Source organism: Mixophyes fleayi, chromosome 8, assembly GCF_038048845.1.
Source record: "Mixophyes fleayi isolate aMixFle1 chromosome 8, aMixFle1.hap1, whole genome shotgun sequence".
In the NCBI taxonomy this organism is placed as follows: domain Eukaryota; kingdom Metazoa; phylum Chordata; class Amphibia; order Anura; family Limnodynastidae; genus Mixophyes; species Mixophyes fleayi.
In genome coordinates this window covers 33,511,773-33,533,523 of record NC_134409.1, presented here as the reverse complement: position 1 = coordinate 33,533,523, position 21,751 = coordinate 33,511,773, and the positions used below count along the sequence as shown (strand labels likewise).

General features: G+C 38.0%; 1 protein-coding gene across 2 annotated transcripts in view; it reads left to right on the top strand.

The window, feature by feature from the left end:
• Nucleotides 1–21,328, top strand: part of DPYD (dihydropyrimidine dehydrogenase) — an 816,112-nt gene extending 794,784 nt beyond the window's left edge. The window contains exons 22-24 of one of the 2 annotated variants that reach the window (XM_075182332.1): nt 10,021–10,164; nt 19,153–19,293; nt 20,907–21,328. In XM_075182332.1, the coding sequence (XP_075038433.1) occupies nt 10,021–10,164; nt 19,153–19,293; nt 20,907–21,077 (456 nt within the window). In that variant the 3' untranslated portion in view covers nt 21,078–21,328. The remainder of the gene's footprint in view (nt 1–10,020; nt 10,165–19,152; nt 19,294–20,906) is intronic. The other variant, XM_075182333.1, reaches the window with a different exon arrangement.
• The last annotated feature ends 423 nt before the right edge of the window (nt 21,329–21,751 follow it).

Genomic DNA, 21,751 nt, shown 5'->3' with positions numbered 1-21,751 from the left:
AAAAAACTTTTTTTAATGATAAAAAGAAAATATGGATATCTCATTATTAGCCATTGTAACTTTTTAGTCTTAAACACATAGAGTACAAGTAACAATAATTACAGATGAATTGTTATAGGCCCACTTAGTACTTAATTTAACAAATGATGGTTGAATGATCTGTAAGTAATTCCCTGTGTAAAAAAAACCTGGCAGAACAAAGGAGACAAAAATGGGTAACTAAATACAGTTAAACTTATAATGCTGCATTATATCTTGACCTCAGGGCATTGCGTAGTAACATGGACTCTTAATAGTGCTTATAAGAAGAATTAATTAATTTTAATGGAAATAAAATGGACATAAAATGATACATTTAGGTAAATATGCAAGAGACATCATTACCTCAAAGAGAAAACTAATAACCCATAACGATTAAGGCAAATATGCTGCGCATTCTAAAATATTAGTCTTAAAATTAATTGTGCGTGAGAGAGTGTAAAAGTTGCTATTGAAACTGGAAGCTAGAGATGTGATTGTAATCTTAAATATACATTTTATATAAAAGATCATTCAATTATATCTTTTATGCCTTTGCAGTTGACAAAGTTAATTATATTTAATATTTTTGGAGTTAAAATTATAGCATAACAGTTTTAAAATTCATCCTCTACACAGTAATGGTAGTTGCAATTCCTTTACTTTTCTTTACATATTTAGTTTAAGTTGCATTAACCTTAAAGGAGAACTCCAGCAACCTGATTCAACCATACTTTGTAATGAGTAGAACGATGGGGGTGCCTCCAGTGGGACATCCACCATTCTACATATGCTGCTGATGCATGTATTTTTTATTTTCAATAGTGCATAAAGTTAGAGATATATTTATATCACTATACTACCGAAAGAAAGTGCTATAAAACATTTACCTGTTTCACAAATCATAAAGCACATGATCAAACTCTCTGCTTTAAACAAGATTTAGTTTGCTGTCCTTATTCTATATTACACACATCAACAAACACAGCCAATAACAAACATAACCAAACATAACCTAACTCATTTTGATGTCATCTGTGATGTCACCCATTGTCATATCATCTGTAATGTGACCGATTTTGATGTAATTGGCAATCTCACCTATTGTGATGCAATTAGTGATGCCACCCATGATGATGTCACCCTTTGTCAGGTTATTTATTGTTATAATTATTATCATTATTATTATTAATGTCACTTATTGTGATATCAATGATTGATATTTCAGTTATGTTATTTATGATGTCACCGATTATGCTGTAATCTGTGCTGTGGCTCATTGTGATGTCAATAGTGAATATTATGGTGTCACCCAGTGTGAGGTAATTAGTGATTTAACATATGGTGATGTCATTGAGGATTTCACCCATTGTGGTGTCACAAACTGTGATGTCAGTTATGTTATTGATTGTGAGGTTATGAGTGACATCACCCATTGCGAGGTCATCAATTATGTCACTTATTTATATGTAACCTGTGATGTCACCAATTCTGCAATTCTTAATCTTACCTACTGTGATGTAATCAGCAATATCACCTATCATGAGGTCACCAATGATAATGCCATCTGTGATGTCACATATTGTGAGGTCAATTATATTGTTCACTGTGATGTCATCAATGATATAACTTGATCATTGACTTGTGATGTCACCAGGGATGTCACCTATGGTGGTGTCACCCATTGTTATTGAATGTTACTCAGTGTGATGTCATCGGTGATGTAAATAATTGTGATCTAAGTGGGGAACTCACCTATTCTAATATAATCAGTGATGCCACCCATCATGATGTCACTTATTGTAATGACATTTGATTTATGATATCACACATTGTTATATAATCGGTATTATCACTCATTGTGAGGTCATATTTGGCCTCACCCATTGTTAGCACATTAGAATGGACATTCATTGCGATATCACCCATTGTAATGTCATATGCGATATCACCCATTTTGAGGTCATAGTGACAGCTCCTATTGTGGTGTCATATATTGTGATATCCGTTACATTACTCACTGTGATGTCACTCATCATGATGACATATATAATGCCATCCATCATGATGTCATCAATGATGTCTCTCATTGTGATATAATCAGTGCTGTCACCCATTTTGAGGTAATCAGTGAAATCAAGGATTATGATTTTACCATTATGGTGTCATCTATGATTTCACACATTGTGGTGTCATCCATTGTGATGTAATCAGGGATGACATGCATTGTGTGGTCATCAGTTATAGCATCCATTGTGTTATCTATAATATTGCTCATTGTGTTATCTGTGATGCCACCCATTTTAATATCATGTAAGATTTCACACATTATAAAGTCAATTATGTTAGTCACCCATTGTTATGTCATCAGTGATGAGCCCCTTGAAGAATAAACGGAAGTATAAATTCACAAAAAATAAGAATTCCACATGAAGTATTGCATGTGGTGAAAATGAAGACTGTTCATTGACTGAGATAATAATGGAGATTTGAAGATATCACCTACTTTCAACTTAGAACAGAAATGCTCATTCTAGAACATCAAAAAGTGTAGACTCCCAATGCTTCTCTGTGTGCAAGTCCATCTAGCACTCATCAAGATGCATTCCCACTTCATAGCATTTGAAAGCATCCCCGAAAAATCAATCTATACCAACAAATGTACATAGTGAGTAAAAATGACACATCAAAGCGAAACTTTAATATCACCCCTTCTTTAATTTAAATGTTTATGTTCTCCTAAAATTCTGTTCAGTTTAGCTTGATGTATGTCTTGCTCATGCATGTATGGGGTCATCAGGACTGTATGTACTGCATGTGTCACTTTTGTATGTATCCACCTTTTATAGTGGTCAAAAATCACCTAGAAATACGCTTACCTGCACAATTGCAACTACTTGTTATGTGATGAAAGGGTTGACAATGGATTTCTGACACCCCAGCTAGAATATTCTACTCCTTTTTCTGGGGGAGTAGACTGTGTGTCATCTCACAAATTAGGGAATAACCATGTAAATGTGCCCTCTTCACCACTTTATCTCATTTAAATTACCATGCCGTGATATGTCCTGATGTACTTAACTGTGCACTAATCCGCACTTAGCAAGAAATGACCCCTGAGCCACCCAACTCCTACCATACAAATTTTTACATCAGCACTAATGTTGCCATCTTGGGTGCATTTGAGCAAGAGCAGGCACGTGAAATTACAAACCACTACCAGAGTTCTCAAGGCTAAATAACCTTTAGTGAATGTTTGTTTTTTTTAGTCTGTACACTAAAAAATAAAAGAACTCAGATGTTCTCAGATGTGTGTAATATATATATATATATATATATATATATATATATATATTCCATTATTAGAAGCATGGGATGAGATAAGGTTACCTTTGAGTCTGCAAGGAGTTAGCTTCTGTGATAAAAGCAGGTCATCAATGTGAACTCCCCAGAGGCAATGTTTGAATAGAAATAATAGTGGTTGCTGAGTTCTCAGGCATGTTTTAATCATCTTTAACAAGATTTTCCCCCTACTGTTTTTTTAAAGAAACTGTTATACAGCTTGTGCATTTGTGTTACTTAGTGAATATGATACTTAAACTTCTTCCCCTCAAGTGAAATGCAATGAAGCAGCTTTCATCACAATGCTTGTCACAAAATGGGAAATCAATTAACTTATTTTCAGAGAAAGATCAGTTTTAAATGCTTTTTAATGACCTCTAACCAGATAGTACCCATCCTCGATTAGCCGCCAAATGAAGGTCTTGACATTGAAATGGTGCACTTCAATTTATGTTGCTTTGCACAAAATTTCTAGCATGTGAAGGTTATATACAACATTTTACTAAATACATTAAAGTTTATGGATATTACTGCTAATTTGTGTACAGACCCTGAAATAAGCAAAAGCTTGGAGCCAATGTGCTGAACTGTAACATGATAGGATTGCTGACTTTTTTATTGGGATGGGCAGTGTCACGAATGCCCAGATTGTCCCAGATACAACAATCTGAACAGCTGGCTGGTATTACCTTAGTTAAATAACAATGAATACACCTTTTCTGCCACCAGGAAGGATTTATTATGGTGTCCTTATGTTCACCAGAAACACTTTTTAATGTTTCACACTTAAATCTCATACATATGTAGCATGAGCCTCCTTGGGCTTCGTAAGTTCACAAAGAATCAAGGATTCTGCGCTAGATAAAATATGTTTAATCTCAAAAATTTTCCAAGTCTTATTTACAAAAAGGTAATAAACAGTCATACAATAGGTTGCACAAATGAGTTTCAGAAAATAAAATAGGATATAAAACCAGAATCCCTTCTTACAAGTTCAGGAATTGGCATGTGAGGAGTACACGTTGAGAAGAATGGCACATTTCAGTCGTGGTAGACCCTCCTTAAAGAAATGGACAATCTGATGTCTGAAACAAGGGATTTTTAAGCCATTTCTTGCTGGCTCTTCACTCCCCACTTTAGGAATTTAGTTTGTCAATAAAGACAGATTGATCTCCCAAATGTCACAGAGCTTTCCGAAGTAAATTATCTATCATTTAGATATATATTTGGGCACCTCAAAAAATCTCTTATCTCTGCTCTTTCTGCCTGGCTAAGTCCAACTCCTCTGAGTACACAAACTACTCCCAGATCTGTCTCTGGCCCTGGATACTTTCAAAAGACCATTGACATTTGCCTAGGTCAGACTCGGGTCAGTTAACAAAATACACTTTGGAAGGTTACATAAAATATTCACAGTGTTAGACATAGATTTAACAGAAAATAACAAACAGTCACTAGATATACTACATTTCATCACAGGCAGGTTCTAATTTGTATTGGTCTATATTAGAGATTAGCAATTTTTCAGGCTTGCTTGAGGTCCACATGCACCTTCTTCCAAATCTGAGTGATGCAAATGGCAGTGCTGTGAACATCCAACGACCTTGAGGGCACTAAAGAAGCCAGGGAGTTGGCCAGAGGATGGAAGCCGAAGTTGCAGAAAAAGGAGACACACGTGTAGATGAGTGGCAGGCATTTTTGTAGGCGAACTCAGCTCATGGGAGGACTATAGCCTAGTTATTGTAAAATTTTGAGAAATACAGAAGGAGAAATTGTTCTGGGGTTTGATTCACCCTCTCCATTTGACTGTGGGTTCTAGGCGGAAAACAGACTGAGTTTGATTCTGAGCAGAGTACAAAAGGATTTCCAGAAGGTGACAACAAACTGGGAGCTACGGTCAGATACAATATTGTCAGGAATTCCATGAAGCCAGAAAATATGCTGTGTGAACAAAGAGACCAAGGTTCTCGCATACGGTAGTCCAGCTAGTGATACGAAGTGGGCCATTTTACAGAATTGGTCCATGGATACCCAGATGGTGTTGCACCCAAAGGCCCCGGGAAGGTCTTCAATAAAGTCCATGGATATATACATCCAGAGTCTTTCTGGAATGGGCAGAGGCATAAGCGGTCCTGCCTGACAATTACAACAAGATTTGTTCCTGGCACAGATCCCGTAGGCCATCACACCACACAGGACAGATTCTTGACAGTCTTGGAAACTCCAGGACGACCAGAGGTTCTGCAATGATGAGCCTAAATTAGAACCCCTTTTCAAAGGTGGTCGGGAATGAACAGCCTGCCTACCGGAGTCTCAGGAGGTGCCAAGTGCTGGAGCTGGTGAAGATTCATACCCAGATCCTGAGTGAGGCCAGAAACAATAAACAAAGCTGGAATCATAGGCAAAGGAGAGACAGAAGAGGATTGAGAGGATGCAAAACTGCATTATAATGCATCAGCCTTAGTGTTCTTGGAACCCGGGTGGTATGCAATGATGAAGTTGAAGCGAGTGAAGAAGAGAGCCTATCGGGCCTGCCTGTGGTTCAAAGTCTTGGTATACTGGATATACTGGAGACTTTTGTGATCCGTGAAAACAGATCTGATGCGTGGCTCCCTCCAACCAGTAACGCCATTGTTCAAAGGCCCTCCCTTAACAGCTAACAATTCACGGTTCCCACATCATAGTTGGCTTCTGTGAGAAAAAACTTCCTAGAAAGATATGCACAGGGATGCAATCTCTGGCCTTGAGGATCTTTCTGAGTAAGAACGGCACCTGCTCCAATGTCAAAAGCATCCACCGCAATAACAAATGGAAGTTCCGGGTTCGGGTGTCTGAGAACCGGGCGTAAATTAATTAAAGCATCTTTCAGAGCCCCGAAGAAGGCCAAGGCTGAAGACGACTAATTAACCATGTCGGCCCCTTTGTGGGTGAGGGCTGTGCTAGGTACCACCACAACGGAAAATGACTGAATGAATTTTCTGTAATAATTGTCGAAGCCCAGGAATCTCTGAATAACCTTTAGACTGGTAGGATGCACCCATTCCTGAATCGCCTGAACCTTACTGGGATCCATAGAGAACCCTTTAGGGGAATGACATACCCCAGGAAGGTGACTTGGGTGACCTCAAACTCACATTTATCAAGTTTAGCGAAAATCTGATGTTGAAAGAACCTGAGGAGTACATTTTGACACTGTTGACAGTGTGCTGCCAGAGACTGGGAATAGATTAAAATATCATCAAGGTAGGCTACGAACTTGCCCAAGAACTCCCGCAAAACATTTTTTATTAGGTCCTAGAAAACTGACGGGGCATTGCAGAGACCGAATGGCATGACCAAGTATTCATAATGTCCTGAGTGGGTATTAAAGGTGGTTTTCCACTTGTTCCCCTCTTTAATCCAGATGAGATAGTAAGTTCCCCGTAACTCAATCTTGCAGAAGATTGGGGCCTGCTTCAATTGGTCAAAAAGAACCAAGACAACAGGGAGCGGATATGCGTTTCTGACAGTAATCTTATTCAGACCGTGGTAGTCACTGCAAGGCCTCAGACTCCCACCTTTCTTAAATACAAAAAAGAAGCCCACTCTGAATAGAGACTTAGAGGGTCTGATAAACCCTTTCTGTAGGTTTTCCTTCACATACTGTACTCCTCCATGGCTTTTGTCTCAGGAATAAAGACTGCATACACTCTACCTTTAGGTAACTTGGAGCCAGGAATAATATTGATTGCATAGTCATAATCTCGATGAGGAGGAAGGGAATCTGCCTTCTTTTTGGAGAACACAAGGCAAGGCTAAAGACCTCTAAGGGTAAGGTCAAACAGGTTGTGTAGCAGTCCACACTAAAAAGTATGATCTCCCGTGTCCTCCAATCAATATGAGGATTATGGTACTGGAACCAGGGAAGCCTAAAAATGAAAGGAACCAAAGGGCAGGGGATAAAGAAAAATAAGAGGGGTTTGGAATGGTGAATACCACCACTAACAGCTGCACAGGTGGGGACATGACAAGGATTTTTCCCCCAATCAAAAGGTTACCATTCAAACCGCAGGCCGTGATACAGGACTCCAACTTGACTGAGAGAATACCAAGGCTCTGGGCAAATTCCACATCAAGAAAATTACTGGCTGCACCACTGCCTAAGAAGGCTGGAATGGAGATAGAATGATCACCATAGAAGAGCTGAGCATGGACCAGAACAAAATTCTTGGAAGAGACTATTTTAAGACACCTCTTGCTCAACACCTAGGCCTAGTCTTTTCCCTCCTTGTTGGTTAAAGAAAGAAGCAGATGCCGCTTGTTTCCCCAGTACTGGCAGAAACCCAAGGAGTTTCATCTAGATCTTTCCTCCGGTGAGAGGTGATAAGCTCCTAAGTGAATGGGCTCAGAGGAATACAGCGGTGCAGAATAAGAGACCGAAGGAGAATAGGGAGATGAGGAAATGTCCTTCTCAGTCTTCCTTTCTTTGATCCATTGTTCAGTCGTAATTACCAACTGCATAAGGCTTTCTAGGGTAGAAGGAGAAGGATACTGCACCAGGAAATCCTTGATCTGTTCCGAAAGAGCAAGACGAAATTGACAATAGAGTGCATGATCATTTCACTCACTATCAGTGGACCAACACCTGAACTCGGCACTGTATTCTTCGGCGGTCCTCCTGTCTTGTCTCAGGGCTCTTAGGTGAAATTAAGCCAAGGACACCCGGTCAGGAGCATACAGAGAGCAGTCCCAGGGTCTTGAAGAATGTATCTACTGACTGTAGGGCAGGGCTAGTGGATGCAAGGCTGAAGGCCCAATATTGAGGATCCAACCTTTTGCTGCTCTGAGTTTGAGGAGCAACGCCTCAAACAGAAATAGAGCAAGCAACTTTCCTTAAAGTTGCTTAACAAGGAACTGTCCCCCAAGAAATGGTCCGGTAAGTTTAACTTTGTTTTTAACTTCAGGTGCCAGGGTGGCTTGTGAGGCCTTTGCAGCTTCTTTCTGGGCCACCAACCGGAGCGAGAGATCCTATACGACTTTCAAAATGATCTGGATCTGGCCAGCCTGGCCGGTTATAATGTTATGGTTGACGGTACTGACATGAACTCCCAGAACAGATGGTAGAGGTCTTTGCCTATTGCAGTCACCGTTCCCGTAGAGCTTGTTACGCTCAAAGGTACTCATATGCTCCCAGGTATTAAACTCAGCATAGTGGGAGATTATGTGCAGAAACTCTAGCTCAGGAGTTGGGAGGAGTAACCAGAATACAAGAGACTAACCAGGAACATTTCCAGGGTTGTGGGCCCAAAGCAATTAAAATAACCAAGGACAGGCCAAAGGTCAGAGGAGTTTGCTAGCAAGGAGAATCAAATAAACAGGCAGAGATCAGGGGCAATCAGCAAACAGCAGGTCAAGAACAACCCGAGGTCACAACAGGTATCAGCCAGATTACAGGCAGAGTATCCACAGGAATATGGAGCACGTCAGCAAGTGTTGGAACAGAAACTATAACCGTCAGAAAGGCTAATCTCTCCCTGCCTTAAATAGTGACAACAGCCAATCAGCACTTATTAGCATTTCAACATTTTTATCTCTTGCACCTTATACAATTTGTTGTTGTTGTTTATTTTACCTAATGGGCTTGCTTCAGTTGGTGGTATGGCAGATGACAATTTTTTTTGCAGCATCTTCAATGTTCTACATGTGGTCTCTGAATGTCGAAAATGCCCAGAAAAATCCTCAGTAGCAAACATCCTTTTTTCCACACTTAATACAGATGTCACTGCCCCAAACAAGATTACTCTCACTAGAAAAACTTAACATTTTAAAATAAAGAAATCTAATTGTTTTTTGTATTCTGCTGCAAAACACAGTTTTTCTTGCTAGTTAGTTCTGAATGATATTGAACTCAGTCTATGTACTATATATGTGTATTAATAACAACCAGTAGCTACTACACCGTCTAAACTCTCTGAAAGATTGAAATTACAACCAATTCATTAGCAAACTATTCTAGCTGCCTGATCCCTACAGAACTGCTTCACAATAATCACAACTATTCTATTGTTTTCTATGTCCCTCTTTCACCGTGAATGCTATTTTCAGAGCAGAGCACTATAGCTAACATCATCTCTACATGCAGCCTGCACGAGAAAACAAGGGAGGGCTATATATATATATATATAAATATATATATATATATATATAGAAGATATAAACTCTTGTGAGTTTTGCATCAATAGTTTTCTGGAAATTATGTCTTGCCTCGTTTTGAGATCCAAAATTGACATGCGAGACCAAGTCATGACTCTGTTTCACTCATAACCTCAAATGTTGGATCTGTCAGATCTCCCTCTCTCTCTCTCTCTTATATATATATATATATATATATATATATATATATATATATATATATACACATTTTGATACGTGCTGCTTTGCATACACAAGTAAATGTTTTACTATCTTGCTCTGCTCAGATCTACCTACGCTGCTAAATTGTCCTGACTGCAATCACAAAGTTTCATGAACAAACAAAGTTTCATACCACACCCCACTTGCACTTCTCACTTATTGTATTATACAGGATCATATATTCACAAATTCTCACACAATGACAGAAGTAAAACATATTTTTCTTATATTAGATTTTTCACTAGTGTTTTCCCCCTTGTTCTTCAGAAACTTCCGAGCTTTGGACCATTTTTGGAGCAACGAAAAAGGATCATTGCAGAGAACAAGATCAAATTGCTTACTGCAAACTCAAGTTTTTCTGCAAATGGGAAGAAGAATTTTCTTCCAAAGACACCTGTTCCAGCAGTCAAGGTAAAATATAATAAAAACAATCCATCATATAAAAGGTAGTAAAGTAAGGATGTTTGTGATTTTGCAAACTGTAAATGTCATTCTGTTGACAAGGATTTTGGGCTGATGCCCAACTGAACCCAATATGATCACAAATATTGTTACCTGGATTTATAACAATTTAAATCTATCTTATTAACACAACAATACATTGACAAAAAACTTTTTTGTGCACGGAATGGAAAAATGAGTTTATAAAAAATACTCTATGTATAATATGCAGGGTTGGCTAATGCTTGTTTTGTATCTAATATATACAGTGCCTAAATCATTAGATAGCTCTGACACATTTTAATTAGAATGGTTTATTCGGGCCCCCCGCTATTTCTTTCTGTCTTAAAATGTACATTGCAAATAAGTGACTGACTGTAGTCAAAATGCAGAGCTGATTTATAAAGAATCACAGATGTTCTGTTAAGGTATAATTAGTTTTGTAATATTCAAGGATGGCTGCACTCTTTGTTCCTTCCTTTTGATTGTTAAATAACATTGTGTTAGTTATATCTCTCACAGTGCATGTGTGCAATGAATTGAAAACTTCTAAAAGTATTACTTTATTTGATAAAAAAGATTAAAGGTACAGTAACAGTAGGTTGCAACACACATCCATACATAAAATCCAAAAATATTTTACAACAATTTTTCTTTGCATTTTATTTGTCAATATTAATGCATGTTTTCCATAATTAGCAGAACAATTTTATACTTTAATAGGGAGAAGAAACACAGCTTTCAACTAATTGCAGGAAAATACACTGTAAGAAAAACATTCAAACACATTTTAAGCTGTTGCCTAAAAGATACATAATATAAAAAAAAATCTTTCTTTCCTTCCCTAAACTTTTTGGTGATGGGAATTATATGGATGGTGACAGGGAAGTAGATGGAACTTTCTTTAGGTAACATCTTTCAAAAAAGGCAGAAATTTCATCATCGTCATCACTCATCACAATACAGGATTTAAACTATCCAGCTATCACATTTAAAGATTGAAGAGTAAACTAAACTGCAAGTGAAGCCAGCTTCATGGTCTGCCTAATACAATCTTCAATAGACGCCAATTTGATTTAGCAGTTCTAAATTTGCGGCCCATGTTTGAGGTTTGATTTAAAATGCACTTAAACTTGATCATGGTCGATCCTGTTCACATTGCTGAAATTTACTCATTTTGTTTTTAATTTGACCTAAAGTTTGAGAATTTCCATCAGATTTTCATTTTAGATCTGATCTCACAAACCAGTTTGAGAATCAATTTTACACAATTTTAAGCATCTATACTAATAAGCTTTACTACACCAGTGGCGGATCCAGGGGGGGGGCGATCGGGGCATTCGCCCCCCCTAGCAGCAAAAAGCTAGGCCCCAGCCGCCGTTCAAAACGGGAGGGGCGGGGCTAAGCGCGAGCCGGGGGCGGGGCTAAATGTGGGCCAGCCAATCAGAGTGGTCCCAGCCGGCGATCACAATGGGAGGGGGTGGGGCCAATCGCAGGCGGAAGGCGGGGTTTAATGCGAGCCAGCCAATCAGAGCAAAGGAGGGGCGTGATTATGCAAAATCGCCCCCCTAAACATAAAGTCTAGATCCGCCCCTGTCCTACAACCAAACCAAACCAAAAATGTGACAAACAATTGCGGTTTGTAAATATCTACTTACTTAGTTGAAGAAACATGTTTCCATGTCTAGAGAATTATTTGTTCAAAAGGTATTGACAATGGAGCCAATGCATGGCAAGCTATTTTTATTTGTTTTATATTCTATTGCAGATACATTCAAAAGGCAGGGATGTGGACTAGACTGTTTTTATTTTAGTATGTCAAGGCCTCTAAAGATTTAATATAGTGATCTGCATCTTTTTGATGATGAATATGTCAATGGGGATATTGTAGCAAATCCTGACTTGTAGTACTTGAGTAGTGATTGGTGTTGAGATGGCTACAAATTTGTTCGAAAGAAAGGGTCAAGGGATATTAGTCTGTAAGTGCTTTGAGCATGGATTACAGTTTCCCACTTGAAGACAGTAAGTTTTGTTCACCATATATCTGGGGCTTTGAGAAGTTATGGAGATTGTAGCTTTTCAGGCAATATGAGATAATGAAGGTGGCAATCTGAAAATCTTTACACTCTAATGGAAACTAACCCTAGTAATGATTCCTAAGAGAAGTAGCATATCGTAACATATTAAGGTAATATGAAGTCATATATTCTCTTAAGATCTAATATATGGCTAGTGTAGGTTCTTGCATTTTTTTGCATTATGGTGCAGATTTCCCAGCAAATCATATTTACATATAACATTACTAACATGCAGAGTATTAAGGTCCTCAAATTTGAATGACCTATTTTTGAGCACTAACACCTGCAAAATAATTCATGACAGTTCTGGGAGTGCAATGGTTCCCTTTCTCTATTTTCTATTTTCAAGACTGACAAAGAAGACCATTTTGTCTCCAAAACACTGATGAGTTCAACATATTTGCTTTACAGAAGTATTTCATTACGAGGTCAGTGTTCCTCCAGAGGTTGCTTATATGTGTTGTATTACTATCCTGACAAACTGGAACTGCTCAGCCAGAATGTAATTATTAAAACGGAATTATCCCAGGGGAAGACAAGTCCAGGTGGCAAATCATGGTAATATAGACTGCTCAACAGACTGGAATGGGGGGTCATACTTGCAAAAATATGAATACAAAGCCAGGGATCTTTATCAGTAATTCACCAAAATGATTTAGATCAGGGCCGGCTCTACCACTAAGAGATCCTAGGTGGATACCTAGGACACCGTGGTTTATATGGCACCTGAAACACTGAATGAACAACAAAATCTCCTGAGTGACATAATGTCACACATTCAGTGTCTTTATTTTTGTCAAGGTGCCCCCTCACTATCTGCTGGCTGCCGGTATGGAGGGGCAGCACCCAGCAGATTCTTACCTGTGAAGGTGTCCGCTGATGCGCCACCATGTTTATAATTGTTTATTTTAGAATTTATATACCGACAATCATATTACGTAACGTTTTACATAAAATATGTAATCATTCCTGCTCAGTTGAAGCTGACATTCTAATTTCCTACCACACATACACACTCACTAGAAGCCAAAATAAGCTACCAGTATGTTAGAAGACAATTGACCTGCCAGTATGTTTTGGACTGTGGGAGGAATCCGTTGCACCAGAGGAAACCAACGCAAAAATAGGGGTAACATACAAACTCAGCACAGATATGAGTTACTAGGTTGAAATCGAGCCCATGGCCCCAGCAGCAATGTAAAACACTGTGATATCATCCTTGGGATTAAAAAAAGACCAGACTCAAGGCTAAGACACTGTGGCACACTAGTACTGCATTATCTATCCAAGATATTGGCCTACTCTAGCGCTCTGGACAAGTGTGAAACCTCAGCATTCTGCAGTGCCCCAATAATCCAAAAGTCATATTTCAACTCAAGTTATATACTGGTTTAAATTATGTTATTGGGTTTAGCTCTATATAAAACAGATTTAGTGAATTGTGTGTGTGTAGGAAAGCAGGAGCAAACACAGGATTTAGATGTCTGTTCCGAAATGCTTCATTTAGGAACAAAGCAAAATTAAAAACACTTGCCACAAAATGAATAGTATTAGAAAAAGTATAGTGTACATAAATGTAATAACGTATGTTAAGTAATATAAGAAAATGAGGCATAAAGTAAGCTGTATATTAATCTAAAAACTTAATATTAACATAATTTACATAAATCCATTTGAACATCCTACCAAATTAATTTAATACTTTGTAAATTAATAGAACTCTACAAAGTTATACAAATCTTCCCTCAAATCCAATTAAAATAAAAAAAATGCAATTAGTGGTGCAGTTACTGACCCAGTGTCAGGAACTATTTTCGAACAGGATTAGACCCCAGTAGCTGAGAATCTCTACCTCTGGCACCAAGTAACACAATACTGAGACGAGACAGGTGTTAAATGATAAAAGTTTGGTCTTTAATTTGAATTCCAAAGAGCATCAGTATTTGGGTATCATGTAACTAGTAGCACATAAGTAAAACACATTTATGCTGATCACCAAATAAATTTATGTCAGTACTGAATCAAATGGAATGTACTCATAGACCCTGAATTTCAATCATAAGTCTCAATACATATGGAAGCCGAAAAAGGAAGGTACAGCATATACAGTACAGAATATATCCATCACCTGAATAAGAAATCACTAGCCATGAAATGGACAAGTTGCAATGCAACTCTGCACAATTGCTTGCAAGAAGATGTGCTCACAATTGGATCAGCAATTGCAGGCAACAAAGTGAACAAGCTTGAAGAAATTCAGTATCAACCACCAAAGTGAGCTGGACTCAAGGAACTGGAATGGTAAACACAAAGGTGAAGCAGGTGAGCTGTGATTCAGTACAGCCTCAACACTAGTAGGAAGCACAGTGACAACCATGGAGTGAAGATGGGTCAGACACTCGTGTCTCATCGACTCCATTGATTCTCAAATTCAGCAGGTGTAGATAGATGGTAGCAACAGAGGCAGGAATGAAGTACTCTTAGCAGTACAGTTTAGATAGCAGCAGGTAGAACCGAACACAGGCAATGCAGGAAGCAGTTGGAACCACGCACAGCCAATGCAGGAACAGTCGTAACAGCAGGTGGAACTGGATAGAGACAATAGAGGAATGGGGCACAGCAATAGTTCAATAAGTATAGACTTTAGCCTCAGGTAGTACACAGAGGTGCAATGCCGACACAGCAGCGTGTAGTAGCAAGATGTCCAAGTGCACGCAGGTTTCGGGCAAAGAAATAAATTGTAGTCAAGCAATGCATGGTTAAAAAGGCAGGTAGCTAGCAGCAGTAGTCAGTACTGAACAGGATCAGGATACAGGTAACAGTATTGCAGGACTGGTCTGAGAAACTCAATTACCTGGCAAGAGATCCTTGCACTGACTTGATCTTATAAGCACATTATTCCCTCCAGCACATATGCAGCATCAATGTTCGTCATGACATCATCAGATTAACCCTTGTTGAGTTTCTCCAGGCCTAAACCAGCTGCCAGAGGAAAAATCTATAAGTCATAGTTTCTAGCAAGCTCCTTGTCCTGCATTTTCTTTATAGCAAATAATAGGCTGGGTACATACTACAAGAAAATTCTAATGATGCAACATCTTTAATAATTTTACCAATGACAGGGGGACAAAAAAAAATCCTGATAAGCATGCTAACCCATGTGTATACAGTATATAAGTTTTACACGATTTACCTTCAGATCTGTGTTCTTCATCTGTCATACCCATCGGCTGAAAAGTATGGGACTCTGCACACTCCAAAGAGATCTATGGACACTGCTGTCGTGAGTGCATACACACTGCAGGGCCAATTGGTCGTTTATCGTCTGATTGGTCTGCTAGTCAGCTTAAAACACAGTAGTGTGTACCCAAACTTACTCTAAGCTTCTAGGCCTCAGGTGACAACAAGGCTGAAACACTTTGTAAAACTCTATTTTATTTAGTTGGGACTTATAGATAAAAATGTATTTACCACTTGTGTGCTGAACAGCCTCTTGAAGCAGGGGCAAAATCTATATCACTTTAAATAATGACATCAATATATCCAGAACTTCCCTCTCAACACATGAACCGTATAATGTCAATGTGACATTTAGACTTATCTACATCTGTAATTTGTCACATTTTTATAATCTGTCTTCAGATGATCTCACAGGTTAAGATATATAGCTCATCTTGATAACTGAACATTGGATCTGTTTTCAATTTTGCCAGATTGGACAAACTATGGCCAAATTGGACAGATTTTGTCATTTTATAGTCAGTGAAATTGATCAGGATCCATAGCGCTCCATTAAGGATGTCTTCTGGTGACCACACACACATAGTGATATCATTCACTGTACAACTGCATCTTCAGCTATTGTCTTTGGTCATTTTAGTAATCAGTAGAGTGCAACACATAACAATTTTGGACAAATTGGTCAAATTAACCAACATATTAACTATGTGTGTCATACATAAGGTTCAATGAAATGTTACTGATTAGATTTAAATTTTCATCAAAATTGCAATAAAAAATCCCAGTCTGTACTCAATGGATTAACTTCTGCTGACCTGAGCCCAACCTGCAAAGACTATCATCCCCTTTTAAACATTCAGTGACTGTACAGTTCATGGTGATGGTTTGATGAATCAGACTGGATGAAGTATAATGAGACCGCTATCTCAAGAGGCATTATTTGAAGTGGCAGCATAAAGCAATGAGACATAATTATTTGTTAGTTTGGTTAATAAATAAAAGGGCACCATTACAGTAGCTGCATCAGAATGGTTTGGTCCACCTTTCAACATGGGTCATTATTATAACTGCCTGCTTATGTGGACCCCTTCTGATCTAGAGACAGCATTGTCTCCAGAGAGGAAAGATTTCAAAGTGGACACGGCACATGCACTGACATGGGCCATTAAGGGTGATTATTTAGCATCCATTGCTGCAGAAAAAAACACACATTGCCAATGCTGATGGAAGTGTTTTGCTTGTAAAGGGTGCAATTAAACTGATAAACAACTAGCCTCTTTCTAAAGTACAAAGAGACTCTGTCTTGTGCTTCTTTTTATAAAGTCTTTTTTATATTATGAGGCTGTTTTTTTTATGAGATTATCAAAACATACATGAATGCGATTCAGTGGATTAAACCTTTCATCTTCATCTAAAAATAGCAACGTAAACAAAGTTCGACTGATTAAATATAGCTAAGGTAAGATGTTTATTGGATCATTAGTTGGTAAGCTAACGCTTGCATTAGAAGCGGACGCTTTTATGGGTGAGCAGTTCTCGGCATGCACTGGTTTCAAGCTTTATCACAACACAAATGACAGAAGCAGGCGAGGCATAACTGTTATACTGTTACTGACAGTGGCTGATGAACACTACAAAGAAAATTATTAATAACACATTTCAGTTAGAGACTGGAATGTCTGCACTCTGCATCATTTTTTATTGTAATGGTGAAGTGAACGGCGGTTCATGTATAACAGTAGCATATTCATACTGATAATACTGTTCATTTACTATATGTTGTGATTTTTAGCAATGGTGAATAATATAAATTGTCCTGAAATTGGTTTTAAAATCTGAGATTGATTGTTCAAATGCTACATAAATGGACACTATCACTAACATTCTGAATAATTTTTATTTACATATAACTTTACAAGCAGATTGTTTGTAGCTAGTTTGTGTGGATAACATTTTTCATGAAAAAGTTGGTACTATTTTATTTTTGGAGCTGCAGCTCTTTGTTTTATACCCAGGGCCATCTTTTCCATTGGGCACGATGGGCAGGTGCCCGGGGGCCCCACGGGCAAGGGGGCCCCATAGGCAGGGCTCTTAATTAGAATAAACAATCCTGCAAAAGAATAAAACCTGCAAAAAAACCCTTCAAGGGTCACTGAGCAAGTACATGTATCTATCTCTATATCTGTATCTCTATACATCTATAATATATATATATATATATATATATATATATATATATATATATATATATATATATATGGGCCCCAGTGCACTGCTTTGCCCGGGGGCCCATAATGTTGTTAAGATGGCCCCGTTTATACCACTAGCTTCTTTCCCTCCGTCTTAATGGACTTGTATTTTTTATTATACTACAGACAATATATATTTAGTAGTATCACAATCTAATGGCTATTGTTGTCTATAGACTAGGAGTCAGGAGCATAAGCATAGCAACTGCACTGGGACCCTGGGACTATTAGCTCTGCCACTGATCTTTAGACTGGATGCTAAGGAAAGCAGCAATAGATATTGTAGAAACACAGTGAACTCTAATTTTGGAACTTTAATAATAGGACATTGACAAGCTTAAAGGCATACAGTATTTTGAAATTGTTTACTATACATAGTGTTTGATTGAGTAGATGCATCTAAACATAGAGCTGTACAATTTGGACTATTCTTCCTGTAAGGTGAGGGGATAATCTCATTTCAGATGGCACCATTCTAACAGTGGCAGTAGAAACAAAGTTCATAGCTCTACACCCTGCTTCCATTCTGCTCTATTCACTGATTGCAGGAAGAAGCTCAGTGTAACAACAATCACCTGCACTTCCTCCTGCACTCATTATGCTAGCAGTGCAAAGCTGTGTGTGCAAACCAGAATACTTCCTCTCCGTTCCAGTACCACCACTCATTTTGTATACTATCACTGTGCTATTACAATGACTGCAGGGATAAGCAGTAATGTGCTTGATGTCACACGGCACTTCCTCCAATCAATGGTTCAGAGAACAAGAGTACAGTGACCAGAAACACACTGGGGGAGATTTTTTTATTGTGTGTTACTCAAACTGTGACTAAACCCTTTAGGCTTTGCAATTGTAAATACTAGAAGAAAACTCCATGCAAATGCCTGCAAGCTTATATTACAGTGTGGTTCAGATCTATAACAAGCTGGGGTTGGATGTGGATAAGATACCATCAGATCCTATCACTGAACATCTGGAATAAAACAAGCACTGTATACAGTATGTACAGATGGAGCAACATGTATCAGTAAATGGTGCACCATGGTTAAGTGTAATGAACAGAATCTGTACTGTTGTGTAACAGATCTTTGATGAAGTAAGCTGTGAAAAAATCTGAATATCTGATTTTTATTTATATGCAAAAATCATTAAGTACCATGTCTCACTGTTCATTGCAGTACATTCTGCTTTAGTGGTAAGCATGCAAGCTACTGGTTTATTTACTTGTAGCCTCTTTATACATAGTAAGTTACATTTTAGGTGTATTGGTCTTTGAAGTAATAATTGCTTTAGAATGTATGAGCATGTTTTTTCATTGGATGTGATTTTGCGTGTAATTTAATTAGAGGGAAAAAAGTAAAGCAATTTAATAAGTGTTCTGGTTTTTTTAGGATGTAATTGGCAGAGCATTGCAGTATATTGGATCATATGGCGAATTAAACATTCAAGAACAAGTTGTAGCCCTGATTGATGAGGAAATGTGCATTAACTGTGGCAAATGCTACATGACCTGCAATGACTCTGGCTATCAGGTAAATATTCCTTTCTAGTATGTAATGCAGAGTAATTGTCAAAAAATGTAACTTCAAGATGGTTTTAAAAGTTGTAACAATGACGGAATACACCAACCGTACAGTATGCACATAATTAGGTTTGCTATGTGTTTCTTTAAGGAAATGTTCTCACAATATATGCTTTACATAAATGCAAAAATGCACCCTCACAACACATATCTATATGTGTGACTATCCATCTTGCATACACATAAGTTTAGGCCCACATTATGGTTTTTGGAACTGAACCAGTAAAATCAATCTTCATCTCCTTTTTCTCCTAAAATACTGTTTGGTATAATCTCATTATTAAGTGTTATTTTCATGTGCTGCAATGCTTTTATTGCATGGGTATTTGTGAAATATATGTACCCAGATCACCTGTATCTGTCTATTAAGCAAGCGATATATTTGAAAGTATATGATGACTCCTAATTAGCTGCACCTCAAGAGCACCCATAAATTCATGTCCATCTGCAGGGGGTAAGGGGTTCTACAGCAACCTTCAAGACAGAAAACACTCAATTAAATTTCCTTTCTCCACTGATTGAAGGTCATTTAACCTTGCCACACATAATAAAGTAGTTTAGCTAGGAACACTCCAATCCACTAAGGATTCATTTTCCTCATTTTGAATTCAGTTCATCTTGTGTTCATCGTCCTGTAAATATAGAGAATAGGACCTTAAGTGCATGTTAAAATGCTAGTGAGTAATAGCTGTTTATTGCATATGTTTACAGCTATCTACCAAGAGCTTGCTTGGTAGATAGCTTATTTGAAACCTCTTATGTGAGCATGGCTGCTACTATGGTCAAATGAAGTTTCTTTATTTGACCGTATAGTGTTTTTATTAGAGATGAGCAGTTTGGGCTTATTTGCCAACTTTGGCAAGTTGGCCTCTGGGAGATCCGGGGGAGGTGGGCGTGTGGAGGTGGGACTCCGTGAACTGCGTCATTTGGCCCTGCCCCCTAAACTGTCATCACAATTTCTAGTCTATTACAGCAGGGGATGGGGCCACAATGATACGTGACTTGCATCCTAAGCCCTGTTCCTGCCACTTAACTAATGAAGTAGCCAGGAACCAGGAGGTTGCCCTGCTCTCCCGTGAGTCCGGGAGGACTCCCAGAAATCCGGGAGTCTCCCTTACATTCCGGGAGAGTAGGCAACTCTGAGTTTTTTCAGGGGGTGTGTAAGGATGGTTTTATGTACCATTGCATTTTTATCTATTACCTGCTTGGTTTTACATAGTTAAAGTTTGGAGTAGATGTACTTGAAAGAGGGGCATATAAATAAATGTATATGAACACATTTTGGCTGTTAAGGACATATGGATTGCATAAAAGATTTCTATCTATCTATCTATCTATCTATCTATCGCATAATCTGTTGTTTTTTTAAATCAACAGAGTAATGTTTCTCAAAAGAAATTTGTAATCAGATTTTTTTTTTCTGCAGCAAGTTGTTTCCATGGTTGCAGTGTAGACTTCTACATAAGTAACAAACAGGTTTTATAATGAAAATGTGGACACTTAAATTGGGACACTGGTGACCTTTGTTAAAGTGACATTGAAACCATTTATTTCTACTTGCAGGCTATCAAGTTTGATCCGGTGACCCACCTGCCCACCGTCACTGACAACTGTACTGGCTGTACTCTATGCCTGAGTGTTTGCCCTATTATCGACTGCATCAAAATGGTTACCAGGACGACCCCTTACGAACCAAAGAGGGGCCTTCCCTTAACTGTGAATCCAGTGTGTTAAGTTGATTAGTTCAACAAATGATGCAAACTTCATTTATATCATTGCTGGAGTATTACACATTATTTGAAATCCAGTCATATCATGGAAATGCTAAAAAGAGATAGTGATTTTTAATTACAGTTGTACACATAGTAGCAATATCAAATTCGATCTTCTTTATAGAATTCAATCTATCAACTATATCATGTGCATGCATATTCGTTTGTTGTCATTTTAAATACAAGAAAAAATGATTAATTTGAAGCATACCGTTAAATAAATAAATAATGCAAGGCGGTTTGAGTGCCTTTCTTTTTTCATATTTTCTTTGTAGCTTAAAATTGTCAGACATAATTAGTTATTTTGAAAAAACAAAGAATTAAGAAAAGAATTACTGTTTGTATACAGACAGTAGATTTACAATGAGGATTTAACACTGGATTAAGTACTTTGTGCAGTGCGTCCACTGATAAAACATAATGTATTTCTTAATCCTTAGTACATTAGGGTTTCTAATGGGCAATGTGTAACACAACATTATTAACCATTTTAAAAGAACATGCTCTGTTTACTAATTTATTCCACATGTTTTAATTCTAGCTGCTCTCCTCTGTCTCCTTTGCACATAAAAAGCACTTAAACATTTTGCACAAACCCATGTTTGCAGCAAGTAACACCGATAGCCAAGTTGTCCC